The sequence below is a fragment of the Vombatus ursinus genome, unplaced genomic scaffold (genome assembly GCF_900497805.2).
Source record: "Vombatus ursinus unplaced genomic scaffold, bare-nosed wombat genome assembly UNPS02014775.1, whole genome shotgun sequence".
Taxonomy (NCBI): domain Eukaryota; kingdom Metazoa; phylum Chordata; class Mammalia; order Diprotodontia; family Vombatidae; genus Vombatus; species Vombatus ursinus.
Genome location: NW_020954553.1, coordinates 568,802 through 587,367, shown reverse-complemented (window position 1 = coordinate 587,367; position 18,566 = coordinate 568,802). Strand labels below are relative to the sequence as shown.

Below are 18,566 nucleotides of genomic sequence, written 5' to 3'. Positions count from 1 at the left end.
CTCTTTATGACCCCATTTGGGACTTTCTTGGCAAATCCTGAAGTGGTTTGTCATTTCCTTCTCCAGCTCATTCTACAGATGAGCAACTAAGGTAAACAGGGTTGAGTGACTTGCCCAGGATCACACATCTGATAAGCATCTGAGGTCAGATTTGAACTCAGGAAGATGTGTCGCCTGACTTCAGACCCAGCACTGCTTCCACTATGCTACCTAGCTGCCCATGTGTTAAGTACTACAGGTGTTTCTCCTTTTAGAGATGGGTTAAATAAATGCCAGGACAGGTTAAGTGATTTATCCAGGGTCACTTAGCTACTAAGTGTCTGAAGTGGGGATTCACACTCAGGACTTTCAGACTTCACTATAGTAACATTTCCTCTCAGTAATAATAACAGCTAGTAACACTTTTAAGATCTACAAAGCACTTTACATGTTATCTCATTTGTTCCTCACAATAACTTAATAAATATTGTTACAATCAGATAATAATCATAGTTGACATTTATGCAGTAATTTGAATTTTGCACAGCTCTTTACAAATATTATCTCATTTGATTCTCACAACACGGGAAGGTAGATGCTACTGTTTACCCCATTTTAGATCCTAAGAAACAGAAGCAGAGAGAAGTTAAGTACCTTTCTCAGAGTCACACACTAATAAATAGCTAAATTAGAATTTGAACTCAGTTCTCCTTGACTCCAGGTCCCATACATCACTTATATGCCCTTAGGAGGGACTAAGAAGCTAACAGGCTAGCTAAATCACACAATATTTTCAGAGCGTCATTGACATAGATGTAAGCTCTATTTAACCCTGCCAGTAGGATTCCATACATATGTCTACATACACACATGTATATGGGGGTTGTGCTAAGGGTACAAATAAGGGATGGATTGTAGTGTTTTTATTATTTTCAGATCCACCGGCTGTTCAGCTCCTAGGTCAGCCTCCTCCCACGAGAGCTTTGCTGGCGTTTCGGGTCCACGCTGCCAGTCCAAGATCCAGGCGCTGGCAGGAGCGCTATCGAGCCCTGCTTGGGCACTGAGAAACTGACACTGGACCAGCAGTGTGTGCTAGCCCTTTAAGAGGACGCCCCGGAGCGCCGGGGGGCGGAGCCTAAGTCGACGCTGGGCCGCTGTCACGTGTGTCGGCGTCTAAGGCCTCGGGGGTCACGTGGTGGCTGGGTTGGGGAAAATGGCGGCTTCGGGGGAAAGTGGGGCTTCGGGCGGCGGCGGCAGCACCGAAGAGGCGTTTATGACCTTCTACAGCGAGGTGAGTCAGGTAGCGGCCCCGGCAGCGGCGATGGCTGCGCCCGGAGCCCGGCCCGTGGCGGCAGTGACGGCCTGGCCGCCAGCGAGGGCCCGAGGCCCGCTCGGGGTGGGCTGGACGTGCAGGGCCTGTCGTCGCCGCCTCCTTCCTGGACCTTGGGCCCGCCCTCCCCGGCTCCCCCCTTCCTCACCGGGAGCCCTCTATCCCTTTAGCCCCTTCCCCAGCTTCCCCCCGCCCTTCGCAGCTCTCGCCTCCCCTCCCCCAGAGTGCCTCTTTCTGCTCTCCCTCGGGTTTTTTCCACCTCTCTTGTGTCTCTGGGTCTCTGCTCCCTCCCTCCCCCCTTCTCCCTCCTGGTCTCCCTTCCCTCCTCTTGTTGCCCCACTCCCTCCCTCTTCTTCCCTCCTGCTACCCCCTCATCATGCTGCCTTCTGTTGCCCCCTTCTTCTTCTCCTGCTGCCCCGCTCGCGTTCTCCCAACTGTTGCCCCCTCTTTCCCTCCCGCTGCCCCCATTTCCTCTGCTGCTGTCCATTCCCTCTTGTCCCTCCTTTTTCTCTCTTGCTGTTCTCCCCCCTCGTGCTGCCCCCCCCACCCATCTGCTTCCTTTTTCTCCTCTTGCTGTGGGGAGCAGCTCCTACCTGGTATTAGTCCCTCCCCTTCCCCTGGATCTCAGGGAGCCCCTCAAGCCCTTCCTCCTGAAAGCGGGGATGAGGGGCTGGAGGTTGGGGAGCAGCACCTCATGCTGAGGCCGTTGGATTTGCCACAGGTCCTCTGTAGCATCCACATTCACCTTGTTTTGACAGAGGAGTAAGGAATAACAACAGGAGACACTAGCGAAGATCTTTATGGCCATGAGATCTCCAGGCTTGTCCTTATGGTAGAATGTCAATTTCTTGAGGGCGCGGACTGTGTCAAGCTTGTCTTTATATTCCTAGCTTTTAGCACAGTGCCTGGCACATGGTAAAGCAATTTATGTTGATTGGTTGATCTCATTTGACCTTCTTAGTTGCTCTGACTTTTACAGATGAGGAAACTGAAGATTTAGAGGTAAAGTGATTTGCCCAGGGTTGAATTTCTCATAAATGTCTAGGGTGGAATTTAAATGCATTTCTTCCTGACTGTGGGTCAGAGCTATATCTCCCATTCCAGAGGTTCTTAGAAACCTGGTGTCCATGAATTTTTTCTTTAATATTTTGATAACTATTTCAACAAAATTGTCTTCTAATCTTATTAATTTTATGCATTTACTTTATTCTGAGGAGAGGGGGCATAGGCTTCACCAGTCTTCCCCAAGGGTCCAGACATGAAAGAAGTTAAGATCCCCAGCCATACACCAGGTTTGCAGAGATTGTTGGGGTATGGGGGGTGGGGAGAGGAATTTGACCTCCACTCCTTTGTCTTCACTACACATTACAGATTATGTTATAGCTCCTTTTTGTAGCTGTTTTCAGTTGGGGGAGGCAGGGGATGTACAGTCGGCCAACACAATATCACAGTTTTGTATCTGAAAGATACTATTTGGCCTAATCCCCTCAGTTCTCAGTGGAGGGAACTTAATGCCAAATCACTTTAAGTTTTTTGAATTTTTTTCTCTTCTGAAAAGATGAAAAATTCAAGGTTCCTTAGAGCCTCAGTCTTTTCAGAATTGAATGAAACATTTTTTTTTAATGCCAGTTATCTTACGAAGGTTAAGGATTCTCCTAGAAATGCGGTTGCATGTTTCAGAGAACAGAATTCTCAACACTGTACTAACTTCCACACTTCTATTTTCAAATGAATATTGTCAACATTTCTGTGAGATTGGCTGTGTCTCTGATGATGTTTCATAGGAGGAATGTTTCTTGACAGTTTGCAACTTGCAACTTGACAGTTGCTTTCCATTACTTGCCTTCAAGTTAGGGATAATAACAGTAATTATAAAAGCTGGCATTGAAATGTTACTGCAAACATTATGTTATTTGATCCCCACAACAATTCAGTGAGGTAAGAATTACAAATTTTATCTCCGTTTATAAATGAAGTTTCCCAAGATGGTAAGTAACTTATAAGATGTCACACAATGAGCAAATGTCATCAGGTCTTTTAACACAGGTCTCTCTTGACTTAAAGTCTAGTGCAGTTTCTACTTCTGTCGCTCTTTTTCTCTGTCTCCCTCTGTCTCTTTAAAATTCTGTATTTAAACTACAAAAACTAACATTTCCATTTACAAAGTAGAATAGAAGAGAATTGCATGTGAAACCAAGAATTTAAGTGATGTTGCTTCTTAAATAATAGTTAATGATAAATTCAACATGTTCATTTCAAAGTTGTCCTGCTTGTCTCTTTTCTTCTAAATTTGCTTCTCTTCTGTGCATCAATGAACCTCTGTCTTCTTTTTTCCCTTTTGGCATCACCATTGCTAATACTCTCTCCTCCCTTGCCAGTCCTCTGTCCAGTGAGGAAAAGGAAACCAATCCTTGTAACAGATAAGCATAGTTAAGTAAATAATCATGCATGTTTACCATGTCCCAAATCTGTATGTCTTGTGTCCATCACCCTCTCTCAGGAGCTGCTTCTCCTATGCTTTCACACAAATCCTCTGGACTTGTGATTCGTCATTGCATTGAACAGTTCTTAAGTCTTTCAAATTGGTTTGTTTTTTTTTTTTTACAGTGTAATTGCTATGTAAATTGTTCTCCAGGTTCTGCTTACTTCACTGTTCATTGTTGTGCACATCTTACCAGGTTTCTCTGAAATTATGTCATAATATTCCATTACATTTGTATACTGTACTTTGGTAATTCTTCAGTTAATGGGCAGCTCTTCCTTTTTTCATTTCATTTTTCATCTTATTTTCATTTTTTCATTTGCTCCAACAAGAAGAGCAGCTAATAACTATTTTTGTACAGAAGATACTTTCCTTCTTTCTTTATTGGGGTATAGGCTTAGTACTGGTATTGCTGTGTCTTGAGTACATATTGTATTAGACCACGCTGGCTCTCCAGGGATATACTGGTCACATCTAATACTTAGTGCTATGGCTATAGGGAAGTCACTTTAACTCTTTGACCTTCAAGATCCTCATCTATAAAGTATAATCATATTTAAACTACTATGTTGTGAGGAAAGGGCTTTTGATAAACATTGGTTTGCAGTTGTTTCACCTATTGAATTTAGCTAATGAAATTTCTTTCCTTTATTCCAGGTGAAACAAATAGAAAAAAGAGATTCTGTTTTAACGTCAAAAAATCAGATTGAAAGACTGACCCGGCCTGGATCATCTTATTTTAATTTGAACCCATTTGAGGTGAGTTTGTCTTCTTCACAGAGGTATCATACCCCTATCCCCTGTGATGTGGAATGGATGACTGTAGTCATCTTGCAATTGGGATACTTCCCTGGTGTCTTCATTGTTCTGTTTATTCAAAAAAATTTAATGCCAGTTTATAAACTGGTTAGATTTTAAAATATGTTTTAGAAGAGCTACTTCTGTGGTTCTTATGTTATATTTTTATTGGGGAGGGGTGGGGTATAACTTGTATTATTAGTAACGATTAATGTTTTTTCCTGTAATTACCTACATGGAGATGATAATTGAAATTGTGGGGGGAGACGGAATCCCCAAGGGGGTACTGTCATACAGTTTTTATGCTATCTATAAACTTAATGAAAAGAACTGTAACTGATATTTATATACAGGGAGAGATCATAGAGAGAGAAGAAAAGATCTGGAGGAGAACCTTGGGGAACATCCATGTTTAAGGTTTAGGAGAAAGGTGAAGATCCAGGAATGGATAAAGAGAAATAGGTCGAGAATCATAAGGCAACAATATTATTGAAGCCAGATGATAAGAAAGGTGTCAAGAAGGGGTGAGGGGATGGAGTAGAAATTCATTGTGTCATATGCTGAGGAGGATGGAGGCAGGAAAGAAACTGTTTGATGTGGTGGTCATTAGTGACTTTGGAGAGAATTGTTTCTGTCCAGTGGTGGGGAGGAAAGCTGGATTACAAGGGGTTGAGATCTTAGGCTGCCTGAAATAAGATGATCCAAGCCAGGTCAGTCTTCAATCTAATTTTTTGATGTTAAAATAGAATCTTTTTTCTCTTTGTTTCACCTGGAATAAGGGAAAGAAACTTCATTGGCTAAATTCATAGGTGAAATATATATTTTAATCTTTTACAATAATAACATCTAGACTGCAAATCAGTGTGCTTTCTAGATGAGGATCTTGATGGCCAGAGAGTTAAAGTGACTTCTTCATTGTCATAGGGCTCCCAAGTATTAAGAGTCAGGTCAGCTGTGATAAAGTAAGCGATATGTCCAGTATATCCCTGGAGATACAGTGTGGTATAATAGACTGTATAAGTAAAAGGAGAATCTAGATGAGGGTCACAGGCATGGCTTGGTCACTCCTGGCATCATGGGAAGGAGTACCCACACCAGCGAAGTTACAGATTCGTTGAACACTTGGACGTTGTCTTGAGTGAGAGCAGTGATAGCCTTACTGTCATCTACCTTGTGTATACCAGGGCTGGAGCATTGCTTTCCATTCTGGGTGCCACATTTAGAGATGGTGGTAAGCTGGACAGCAACTAACATGGTGGTCGTGTCTTGAGATTGTGCCGTAGTAGGTTCGGTTGAAGGAACAGGGGCTGGTTAGCTTAGAGAAGGGAAGACTTTGGGTGGGGGGAGAGACACAGTAACTGTCTTCAAATATTTGAATGTCTGTTAGGTGGGAGAAATATAGGACTTGTTCTCTTTGACCCTAGAGGACAGTGAGAACCAATGGATGGAAGTTTGCAAAGAGGCAGATCGAGGATAGATGTAAAACTCTTAGAGTTATCCAAAAGCATATTGGACTTCCTCATGGAGTAGTGAGTTCCCCTTTGCTAGAGGTCTCCAAGCAAAGGCTGGATGACATCTCAGGCATGTTATAAATGGGATTCTGCTTTGGGTATGGCTTACTCTATGTGGGGGCTGAAGTTCCTTCCAACTCCTAGGTTGTGATTATAATGAGTGGATGGATGCTAAGACAGTCAGCAACCATAAGTTACTTTTTCTAGGAGTTTGGTGGAAAGGGGAAGAGAGAAAAGATGTTTTCTACATTTTTAGCAGATTGTTAGGGGCTCATGAAGTCAAGGCCACTTGTCTTCATTGTGACCCCTACCTACAGACTGTGACAACCCCAGTCGGTAACTTGGACCAAAAATTCTTAAAATGCAGGCAGAGACTGGGCCAGAGGATTTTATGGTCTATACTTACACATGGGTGTGCATTAAAAATTTGCTGCTGCAAAATCTAGAGAGGCCTGTTACTCACTGCTGTTGGGAAAACAGAACATGTAGCCTAGATATGGTTGGACAGTAGTTTTCTCTTTGTATACAAAGCGTGGGATTCCTTTAATCTTTGTACAGTGCTTACTGGGATGTGCCACACATTAGAGGGACTCAGATATTTGACTTGAGGTATCCCTGACCTCAGACAATACAAGACATTTAAGACATCCTATAAAACTGTATTCTCTTTATTATCATTCTGCACTTCATGGAATTGTGGAAATGTTAGGGTACCGAGATCTCTGGGCGGGGAGTTGAGGGGCAAGTGTGATCTATGGTATGAAAGATGAAGGAACTGAGGCTATCAGTAGGGAAGGGATTTATTCAGGGTTGGAAACAATTTCTATTTACATCTCTGATACTGAGTCCTCTGACTTCCAGTCTAGCGCTCTTTTCCTTACACTGGGCTTCTTCCCTTATTGAATGTTTCTTGAAACCATAGCTCTTCTGATACAAACTTAAAAAAAAAAGTTTGATACCTTTTTGTTTTTACATTAGTCATTTCCAGACATACCTTCCCTTATGATAGTGAAAAACAGTGAAGCAAAACTGACCGTGTATACAATGTTCCACATCCATATTCTCTCCCCACCACCCCCCGCTGTGAGGGACTGTGTGATGTTGGCTACTGCCAAGTCGAGGTTGTGGCAAGATGGGGTAGGAACAAGATATTAGGAAGTAACCAGAGCTCACGCTCCCGAGGCAGGGGCTGTGCTAGGCGGAGTTGTGGTGAACTGGGATGGGAACTGGATACGGAGAAGTAACTGAGGCAGTGGGCAGTGCTATGTGGAGCTGTGATAAGCTGGGGAAGGAACAGAATACAAGGAAGTAGCCGGAGCATGTGCTCCTGAGGCAGGGGGCTGTGCCACATGGGAGTGGGACGGCAGAGAACGAGTTCCTTTGTCTAGCCCCCTCCCTAGGTACAACGCTAATCCCAGACGCCTCCTTCCTGTATCCGGTCCTAGCCTCCTGCGTCACTTCCTCTCCCTTGGTGCGCTAAACCCAGACATCCCCTTCCGGTATCTGATCCTACAATCAGTGACTAGTAGGCGGGCTGAGGAGGAGGGGCTAAGTAGGTACTTAAGGAACGGTAGTGGTCGGAGCTCGCTCTCTTTTTGCTCCTGTTCTCTTGCTTTGGCCTTCCTGCTTGGCCTTGCTGTGTTGGCCTCTGAATAAAGTTCCAGTGTTGGCACCTCCTGATGCGCTCGTCTCTGTGTGTTTATCCGGGTAGGCTCCGAAGACTGGTAAGTAGTATGACCCTGGCAGCCTGCTCCTTATAGGAGGAGAGTGCACAGTGCGGCTGGCACACCCCGCCTCCCGTTCCTGCCCCATTTCTCTACCAGAAGGAATGAGGTGTATTATTCTTTTTTGGAATTAAGATTGGTCATGACAGTTATTTAGAGTTGGTTTCTTTTACTTTGCATTATTATAGTTAGTGATATATTCTTGTAATTTTAAAAATGTTTCTTTTTAAAAATAGATTTTTATTAATATGTTAATCTATGTCACTTAGATTTCTCTCTGTATTCCTCCCCCTCCTGGACAGCCATCCCTTATAACAGAATTTTTTAAAAAGAAAGAAAGAAAGGAAGACGACAAAAAAGTTCAGTTAAGTTGCTCAGTACATTGAAAAATATTTGACGTTTTCCATGTACCCCACCACTTGCAAAGGGGGAGTGGGGGAAGGTGTCTTATATCTCTTCTTTGGGGCCAAGCTTGTTCTTTATAATTTTACAGCATTTAGTTTTGATTGTTTTGTGGTTGTTCTTTCCATTTATGTTGTGGTAATCATTGTATATATTGTTATTCTGGTTCTGTTTACTTTACTTTTGATCAGTTCATTTGAGTCTTTTCATGCTTCTCTGTATTTATCATGTTTGTCCTTCTTACAGTAGAGTAATGTTCCATTCCATTCATGTACTACAGTTTGTTTAGCCGTTCTCCAGTCAATTGTTTCTGATTCTTTGATGCCACAAAAAGTTCTGCTATAAATGTTTTGGTATGTATAGAGCTTTTTTTTTTTAATCAAAGACCTCCATTCCTAATAGTGTAATCCCTGAGTCAAAGGATGTGACCATTTTAGTCACTTTATTTGCTTTCTAGAATGGATTTACCACTTCACAGTTCCACTAAAAGTACATTTGTGTACTTAGCTTTCCAAGAGTGCCCTGTCATTGACTGTCCCATCTTTTGCCATCTTTGCCAGTTTGCTGTCTCCAGTCTAATCTTAAAGGTTCACTTTTTCCTGGTTGGGATCATAGGTGCTTTATAAATGTTCATTGGCTTGAACTGAATTGAAATTGAATTATCATAAATTTATATGTCTTGGATTCCATCCTATTCATCTTTAGACATGAGCCCTCAAGTTTCAGAATCTTACAGAATCACACAGATTCACATAATTAGAATTGGAAGGGACCCAGGATGTGATCTAATCTAACTTAGACCTCACCAGGACCCTTTGTATTTCATTGTCAACAAATAGTCATCCAGACTTTAAAGTTTGCAAAGTGGAGGAGCAGAGCCAAGATGGTGGTGGTAGTGTTATTCACTCATTTCGGTTGTGTCTGATTCTTTGTGACTCCTTTGGGACAAAGATACTGGAGTGTTTTTCTGTTTCCTCCTCCAGCTCATTTTACAGGTGAGGAAACTTGAGGCAACCAGGGTGAAGTGACTACCCCAGGGTCACACAGTAACTGTCTGAGGCCAGATTTGAACTCCAGAAGATGAGTCTTCCAGACTCCAGGCCTAGTGCTCTATCCACTGCTTCACATAGCTGCCTCAAGATGGTGGAATATCAGGAAAAAGGACAGCGAGCAAGCTCATATAACCCCCAGCTTTTCCAGGTGCATTTAAAAAGTGCACCAGACTGAATCCTGATTGGGAAATCTAGGGGGCGGAAATCACAGTGAATCATTTTTCCAGCTCAAGTCATCATAGGGAGACAGATTGACAGATCTCTGGAGACCAGTGACACAGTTCAGCCAGGATCACCCCACACAGAGCTTCCACCACAGGGAGAGGCTGTGCACCAGGGCAAGACAAGGTCTCAGATCCAGCATGGAGGGCCCTTCCCTGGTGGAGGGTGCAGGAACAGGTGCCAACTGGTGGCTTTACTGTTCGCTTCCCAGTTCCAGGTCACAGATCCAGGGTGGATTGAGGAGAGGACCTTCCTGCCAGGGTGGCATTCCAGGGTTGCGGGCCCTAGGCTGTATCATGAGCAAGGAGCAAGTTCAGAAGCAGTCAGCAGCTGTGTGGCTCAGATCCCAGGAGTAGAGCGGGGTCTAAGTTCCAGTCCCCAGCCCTGTCTGAGGCCTGCGGAGGAATAACCAGGGCAGGAATCCCAGACGAAAGGGAATCCTACAGTTCCATCACTCTCAACCAACAGTGCTTTCCAGATATCTGATATTGGCTGAATCCAGCAGCAGTCTACTGGAACTCCAAATGAGGTAAGCCCACAGGCGTGTTGCTCAGACCTAAACCCAGATTAGGAAATTGCAGATCTCAGATCTAAGGGGAAGTGATTAGACTTGCCCTGGATCAGACCACTTTGGGAGCACTGAAAGCTTTCATGACCCCAGCTTGAGCTGTCTCTGAGATTCTGGAATAACATAATACTTAATACCTAAAGAAAGTAACCGAGAGACCAGCCTAGGCATCCCTTCCAGAAATGCCAGCCTTAATATCAAGTCCAAAGTTAAGAAGTAGTCTGGGAGAATGGGCAAACAGAAAAAAGGATCCTACAATAAAAAACTGTTATGCTGATGAGGATACTTAAGACTTGAAGAAGAAGAAAATGACTCGAAAACATTTACAAGCAAAATCTTGAAGAAAAATACAGCTGGGGCACAGATTCAACTAGAATTCATGGAAGAGATGAAAAAAGTTTAAAATGTTTTTGTAAATGAAATGAGAGTTTAGAGGAAAAAAATGGAAAAGAAATAAGAGCTATAGAAGAAAGAATTGGAAAAGGAATCGACAGCTTAGTACAAGAGGTACCAAATGGTGCCTAAGCAGCAAACTACCTGAAAATTAGAATGGAACATATGGAAGTTAATGATTCCATGATATAAGCAGAAATATTAGTATGAAAAAATAGAAGAAAATATAAGATATTTCATACATAGCAAAAACAACTGACCTGAAAAATAGATCAAAGAGAGAAAATTTAAGAATTATTGGACTACTAGAATGCATGACCCCTTCTACCCTCCCCCCAAAAAGCCTAGGCATCATATTTCAAGAAATCATAAAAGAAAACTGGCCCGATCTTTTAGAACCAGAGGGCAAAGTAGCATAGAAAGAATCCACTCATCACCTTCTGAAAGAAACCCTAAAATGAAAACTTCCAGAAACATCATAGCGAAGTTCAGAGCTTTCAGGTCAAAGAAAAAATAACTTCAAGCATTCAGAAAGAAAGGATTCAAGTATGGAGGAGCCACAGGCAGGATCACATATGATTTAGCAGACACCACTGTGAAGGAGCAAAGAGCATGGAATATGATATTCCAAAAGGCAAAGTTTATAGACTTACAACCAAGAATAACTTGCCCAGCAAAACTGAATATAATCCTACAGGGGAAAAAATAGACCTTTTCATGAAATAGAGGATTTCTACACATTTCTGATGAAAAGACTAGAGTTGTATAGGAACTTTGAAGTGTAAACACAGGAGTTAAGAGAAACATAAAAAGCTAATAGCTTTTTATGTTTCTCTTAACTCCTGTGTTTACATTAAACAATTGAAAGAATTAAAACAAGGATAAGCTGTTTACATTCTAATATGGGAAGATGTTACATGTGTCGCCTCTGAACCCTATTATCATTAGGGCTTATAGAGAGAGAGCCTAGGAGTGATTCTGTTAGTTTTGATGATCTTAAAAGAATAGAAAGGGAGGGGAAGAGGAATGCACAAGGGGGATGAGGAAAGGGAGAGGAAGGTGAGGGAAAATTATCTCACTTAATTGGGATGCACAAATAGAAGTCTGTACAAACAAGGAGGAAGGGGTAGGGGAGTGGCTGACATTTGAACCTTGCTCATCTAGTCAGAGGAGGAAAGAGTACATACATATTTGGGTGCTAATACATTTCATTAAACTGGGATACAGGAGGGAGAAAGGGGATTAAGGAGAGTGGAGTAAGGTTAGGAATAGTCCTAAACAAAACAGACTCTTAAGGATGTCCATATATATGGCTCTTCTTGAGGTTACAAAGAGTTTGAAACTAAGGGGGTGCCCAACAATTGGGAATGGCTGAAGAAGTTATTGTTTATAAATGTGATGGACTACAATTGTACTATAAGAAATGATGGATATGGTTTCAGAGGAACCTGGGGAAACTTGTAAGAATTTCTGTAGTAAGAAGTGAGCTGGTTGAACCAGAACAGTTTATATACATTGATGGCAATATTGTAAAGATAGTTTTGAAAGACTTAGAAATTCTGATCAGTATAATGATTGGCCATGAATCTAGAGGACTAATGATGAAACATGCTACCCACCTCCAGACTATTTTAAAAAATATGGCTAATGTGGAAATTTGTTTGACTATACATGTTTGTGATATGAGTTTTGTTTTTCTTTCTCAGTAGGGGGCTAGGTGGGAGGGTGAGAAGGCAGATTTTTGAAGATTGGAAAAAAAAATTTAATTTAACACAGCAAAACAAGTAGTCTTTCAATCTGGGCTTGGAGATCCTCAGGGGAAACCCACTGCTTATTCTCTTGAGATCATCTTTCTGAATGTCAGAGTATCTTTTCTTTGGCCTTAAATTTTCATATTATTAAAGAATCCTTTTTTCTTGGGAGTCCCTTTTTTATGACTAGTTGGATTCTAATTTGCCCTGGTAATGTTACATTGTATTTCATTTGTATAGCCCTTTGTGGTTTACAAAGTACTTTCTGTGCAACAGTGTGGTAGGTAGATACTAAAAGTAGTATTCCTGTTTTACATATCAGAAAACTGAAGTTCAGAAATAATCCAGAGGCTTTGCTCATAATCACACAGCTAGTATCAGAGCTGAGACATGAATCCAGGTCTTCAAGATTCAGTACCCTTTCCATTATACCTCATTGCCTCTGGAGATGACTGCCATAATCAGTTCTTTGAAAAAAAAACTTTTAAAAGTGTTTTATTGATTTTTTTACATCACAGTCATTTCTCAGAATCTAATGCAACATATCTCCAAATTAACTCTCCTTTGTAGTAAGGAAAACAGTTCAGTAAAAACACTTGAGAGAGTGACCTCATCAGATAATGGATACAAGCTTCTGCCTTAGCAATATCACACCTTTCTGCTGATTGGTGGAAGTTGTATGTCAATATTGGGGATCACTGTTGAGTTTTCAGCTCTTCAGAGCGTGTCTTTATGTTAGTCATTTTTTCATTGGCACCGTGGTTGCTGAGTTTTCCAGCTTGTTAGTTGATTTTGATTGTGCTGATTTCCCCAGAGCACTAATTTTATTGCACATCTTTTTGTAGGTCTAGGCCCTCTGTAGCTCGTTGTCACCTTCATTCCTTCACTCAGCTCTTGACTCAGGAGATATTGCTCCCGTGATCTGGCACATCCCCACTCTTTGAACTGATGTGTTTGCCGCCCCCTTCTTCTGTCAGAGGTCCTTACCTTCTTCAAACATGTTATTCTTTGAAGTGCTTTTTGTTTTGTCTTTCATTCCAAACTCTGTTTAGGACATGGACCCATCATAGACATCTAGTTGCTTTGACGGTGGTGATGATGCATTCCCCCCACCTGGCCTGCAGCACCCCCTCCTCTTGGAGACTTGTCAGGAGCCAGTATTTGTCAGTGGCAGCTATTTGTTCCCTAAGGCCTCTGTTGCATCTGGTGAAGTTTGGCTCAGTTTTATTCCTTTCCTCTCCTCATTCCATAACCATAATTTCTTTTCCTTCTCAGTCTCATTCCTCATGTGACTTCCTTTTTCCCCGTAAAAAAACAGTCCTCTCTCATAGGCCTAAAGTATACTGGTGCAGTGGAGAGAACACTGGTTTTGGAGTCAGATCACCTGGATGCAAACCTCAAGTCTGTCTCTTAAAACCTGTTTGGCTTTGGGCCAGTCCTTTATCTTGTCTTGGCCTCAGTTTTCTTTTCTTTTCTTTTTTTTCTTTCTTTTTTTTTGGCTAGGCAGTGGGGTTAAGTGACTTGCCCAGGGTCACACAGCTAGTAAGTGTTATGTGTCTGAGGCCAGATTTGAACTCAGGTTCTTCTGAATCCAGGGCCGATGCTCTATCACTTGTGCCACCTAGCTGCCCCTTGGCCTCAGTTTTTTTATCTGTGAAGAGAGGGGCTTGGACTGATGATCTCTGAGGTGTCATCTGGCTGTGCACCTGTGGTCCTCCACATGGAGTCTGCCTCTCCTCCACCCAACTGCCACCCTTCCTTCTGATCCTTTGTCATCCAGTGCCATTTCCTGGCCTGGAAGATGAGGTAACCACCTTGGGCTACACAACAGAAATCTTCTTTATTTCAGTCTTGACCCCTTAGAAAACACCATCATATTGGTGATGCTGATCATCATCCAGTTTGGTGGACATTTTCTGATCCTCACAAAATTATTGGTCTGAGGAAAACTAAGGAAACAAAGTTCACGAGGTCAGGATTTGCACTGTCTGGACCTTTGGGTTTGGGATAACCAGACCAGTGTGCTGGTTAGACACTCGGCCACAACTGCTGCTATCTTTACTGCTGAAGTGAAGCCTCGAGGTCCAGTCCTAGCTTTTGGCCTGTCACTGTTGGCAGGTTGGGGTGGGAGTGCCTAGGAACACATCTGTCCATTTGCAGAGCTGCTGTTTTACATGTTTACATCAATGGGGCAGAAGAATTTTTCTGCATTGATGGAGGAGGGGAAAAAAGTAACATCGAGGGGGTTGGAAGCCAGGTTCTGTGTGCAAGGTGAGTGCCTTTTCCTGGTAAAATAAGCCACTGGAGAACCATAGAAATGACCTAGGAGAAATGGTAGCTGCGGCCTGGGCAGGTGCCCCCACTGATCAGTTTGCTCAGAGAAACCACATGGTAATGGGCTTCTTATTTTCAGAAATCCTTTTTTTGTTGCTTTAACCTGATCATTGTTGGTGCTTATAGGTTCTCCAGATAGACCCGGAAGTGACAGATGAAGAAATCAAGAAGCGGTTCAGGCAGGTAAGCCACCATTTACCTGCTGTCAGTGGCACCTGAGATCTAGACTTGTGATTAAGCCAGATGCATGGCACAGCCATGTCTGCAGTGATGGGCTGAGAGGCATGTGAGCCTTTGTGAAGCCAAGATGCAAAGCCTCATCAGTGCTGCAGTGATGTTCATAGCCCTTGATGAGCCTTGCTTCACCCCTTCAGCTGAAAGGTTTACACTGAAGTTACTAGAACCACAGAGGACTCAAGGTTTCCTTGTGGTTGAACTTCAGAGTTGGGAGTGTGTCTGTTGAAAAAAATCTATATACTGTACTGTGTGCTTTAGACTCACATCTTCCAGAAACAATTTTATTTAATTTAAGAGTAATCTGAAAGCATTTCTAGCTGGGAGAGAGAGATGTTTAAACTGGCCTGGTCCCCTGTACCTCTGATGTGACTGCCCCAAGACAATTTTAGGTAATATTTAGAGGCATACTGAAGAAGAATAATCCCGATATGTAAAAGTACAGGTTGGGTTAATGTTCTAGAATAATTGGGCAATCAAGTCACCATACCATTCCCTCCTGGACTTCTCTCCTCAAGGCATCAGTGGGAGGTCAATACTGGGGATACTGATTAGGAGGCAACACAGGTGGTTCCCTTTCATTGGAATAAAGAGCACTTCTCTTTGGTGGCTCCTAGTGCCAAAAACTTCTGGACTAGGAAGGCGAAGATCCTCTCTGGACATGAGTTTAGTTTGGGGCATCACCTTTAATCCAATTCTCTGAGGAAAGCTAGTTCCTGAAGGGAGAAATCTGGGAATAAGAAGTCTGGGAAGAGTTTTTTAAGTCTAGAGAAACATTATTTCTTAATACTTCCAGTGTTACTAAGGTTTTTTCAAATATGCTTCCATATATCAAATGTGATGGTTTTTCCCCCTCCAAGTTCCCTCCCTTTCTTAACCCTCCCACTTGCTTGTTTCCTTTACCAGTGTAAGATATGTATACATACATACATATATACATACACACACACAAATATTTCCTACATCTATAATATATACATACACATATGTAAATATTTCCTATGTAATACAGATATTAATATATGTATATGTATAATATCCATATCCTTTCCTGGAGCCCCTCCCCAAAGCACCTTATGGAAAGCTATCTAGTCCTTCTTTTACTTAAACATATTCTTTTGCTCACTCATTCTCATGTACAGTTGCTCTTATGGATTTTCAGATCATTTTGCAGAAATCCTATACCTCCCGGTTGGTTGAATTTACCTCATCATTGTCTTCTTTAGATTGTATAATCTTCTCCTTAGATTGTGTGATCTAACCTCTTTTTGTAAATCCATTTTTCAATCTGTTTAACACATCTCCTCTGGACACTTTCCAACTTCTTCCTAAGTGCATCCAGTACTTTCAGAAAGGCCAGCTCTTAGATGTCATGTTCCAGGCTTTATTCTTGCTTTTTTAATACATTGCTGACTCATTCATTTTATGATTAAGCCAAACTTTTTCATAGGAGCCTACTCAATTATTTCCCATTTTGTGTGTTTGTGTGTGTTTTCCTTCCTAAGTGGTCCATTCTGTTCTTGTTTACAAACCCAGCACTTCATTAAATTTGGACTTTTTTTTTCCATAATAAACATTTTTATTTGGCACAAAAGCAGCATAAGCTGAAATGTAGCCCCCCAAGGAAGTTAGCACGTGGGAGGGGGGTCAGATGATTGAAATCCTAGGTCAGAAAGATAGGGGAGAGATTCATTGTCAAAACCAGTGCTGGTTTTAAGTACTGGTTAAGATTGATGGACATGCCATTAAGATTAAGTTGCTGACTACCCTATGGCCAGCTAAGGTCTAGGGAAATGAAAATCTTGAAAGAAGGGACATGTTAATCATGTCTCAATCAATCTGTAGTAGCTGTTGGTTGTAAACATAATTCCTACTGCCTTTAAGTTTAGTGAGGAAAATGTCAAATTAATATAATTTTTTTCCTGATTTTTCCTGTATCTGATGGTTGTGGTTGAACTCATTATGGCCTAATCACTAAGTAAGCAGAATAGTTATTGGATGAGATTCTCTTCAGGCATTTTTGACTTTGGGCAAATATAGCTATGCAACTGTAATTAGGAAGGTTTCTGTATTTATAAAGTTGTAATTGTGACAGATTAGTAGTGAGTAGTAGTAGTATTTGTGGAAAACTACTTTGGAGTAGCAGATGAAAGAAACACATTACTACAAATATTTTTCTGATTTTTAGAATATTTCAGCTGGGGCTTCTGCCGACTTCACTGTTTTAGATTAAGCACATTGCATCTGTGACCAAAGTGAACAATGTGCTCTATAGAACTTGTAACAAGAGGTTTATTTGCATTCCACCATCACCCTAAAGCAAGACACATTTGAAAATGTCGGGTTCTGGCTTCCCTGTAAGCCAGATTATTATTATTATATATAAAGGCAATTGCCTGTAACTCCAGATAGAGTCTTTTTATTTGTCGTGTACACATTAGGAAGACTCTTGCCCAGAAAGGTAATAGCAGGAAGGACCTACACAAGTGAGAATGATCACGGCAGTCCAGCCATCCAACAGTGACCTCAGATAGACAGACTGTGGGTAATGAGGGCAACTGGCGATGAAACATCCAGATTTTCATTGTGATTTCATTGACCTGGCTATTCTCCCCAGCCATGCAAATAGTAATCAATCCGTGCCTGCTCAGTATGGATGATTCTGTCCATGTCTGTTCCTGGGTAGACCTGCCCTGCTTTGGAGCACATGTCTCCAGACAGGCACATTTGGAGGACCTTACTGTCCTTAGGGAATTGACCTTGGACTCTGGGCAGTGTCTGCTCATTGACAGTGACAGGCCCCTTTGGCAAGTATCCATCTCCATGTTTTATGCCTTGCCTGATGGCTGTCAGCAAAGGCTTTCTCTGGGTCTCTCTCAAGGAGTCTTGAATACTTTAGACACATGCATGGGGCATACCTTGTTGGAAAAGAGCTGTGAAAGTGGCCTTTGGCCTCACTGAATCAGAAGGCACCACAGTAGCGTCTTCTGTTCCCTACATCTTTTAGTCAACCCTTTTTATGCTTCTTTCGAGTCTTGGGTTTGAAAGTCAGATTTTCTTTTTAGCTATGGTCTTTTCATCAAAAATGCTTGAAAGCTCTCTATTTCATTGAATGTCCATTTTTTCCCCCCTGAAGGGTTATACTCAGTTTTGTTGGTAAGTGATTCTTGGTTGTAATCTTAGCTCCTTTACCTTCTGTAATTTTGTATTCTCAGCCTTCTGATCCTTTAATGTAGAACCTGTTAAATCTTGTGTTATCCTGACTGTGGCTCCACGATACTTGAATTGTTTGTTTCTGGCTATTCGCAGTGTTTTTTCCTTGACTCGGGAGCTCTGGAATTTGGCTATAATATTCCTGGGAGTTTTCATTTTGGGGTCTTTTTCAGGAGGTGATGGGTAGATTCTTTCAATTTCTAGTTTACCCTCTGGTTTAGAATACCAAGGCAGTTTTCTTTGATGATTTTCTTGAAAGGTGATGTTTAGACTCTTTTTTTGATCCTGGCTTTCAGGTAGTCCAATAATTTTAAAATTCTCTTTCCGGATCTATTTTCCAGGTCGGTTGTTTTTCCAGTGAGATATTTTACTTTGTCTTATATTAAGTATTTTCATCCTTTTGGTTTTGTTTTACTGTTTGTTGATTTCTCATTAAGTCATTAGCTTCCATTTGCTCAATTCTAATTTTTTTTTTAAGGTAAGGCAGTTGGAGTTAAGTGACTTGCCCAGAGTCACACAGCTAGTGAATGTTATGTGTCTGAGGCCAGATTTGAACTCAGATCCTCCTGACTC

General features: G+C 41.9%; 1 protein-coding gene across 1 annotated transcript in view; it reads left to right on the top strand.

Moving 5' to 3' along the window:
- Window positions 1–1,167: 1,167 nt before the first annotated feature.
- Window positions 1,168–18,566, top strand: part of DNAJC8 (DnaJ heat shock protein family (Hsp40) member C8) — a 29,893-nt gene continuing 12,494 nt past the window's right edge. The window contains exons 1-3 of the mRNA XM_027864694.1: window positions 1,168–1,270; window positions 4,449–4,550; window positions 14,673–14,729. Coding sequence (XP_027720495.1) covers window positions 1,193–1,270; window positions 4,449–4,550; window positions 14,673–14,729 — 237 coding nt within the window. The 5' untranslated portion in view covers window positions 1,168–1,192. The remainder of the gene's footprint in view (window positions 1,271–4,448; window positions 4,551–14,672; window positions 14,730–18,566) is intronic.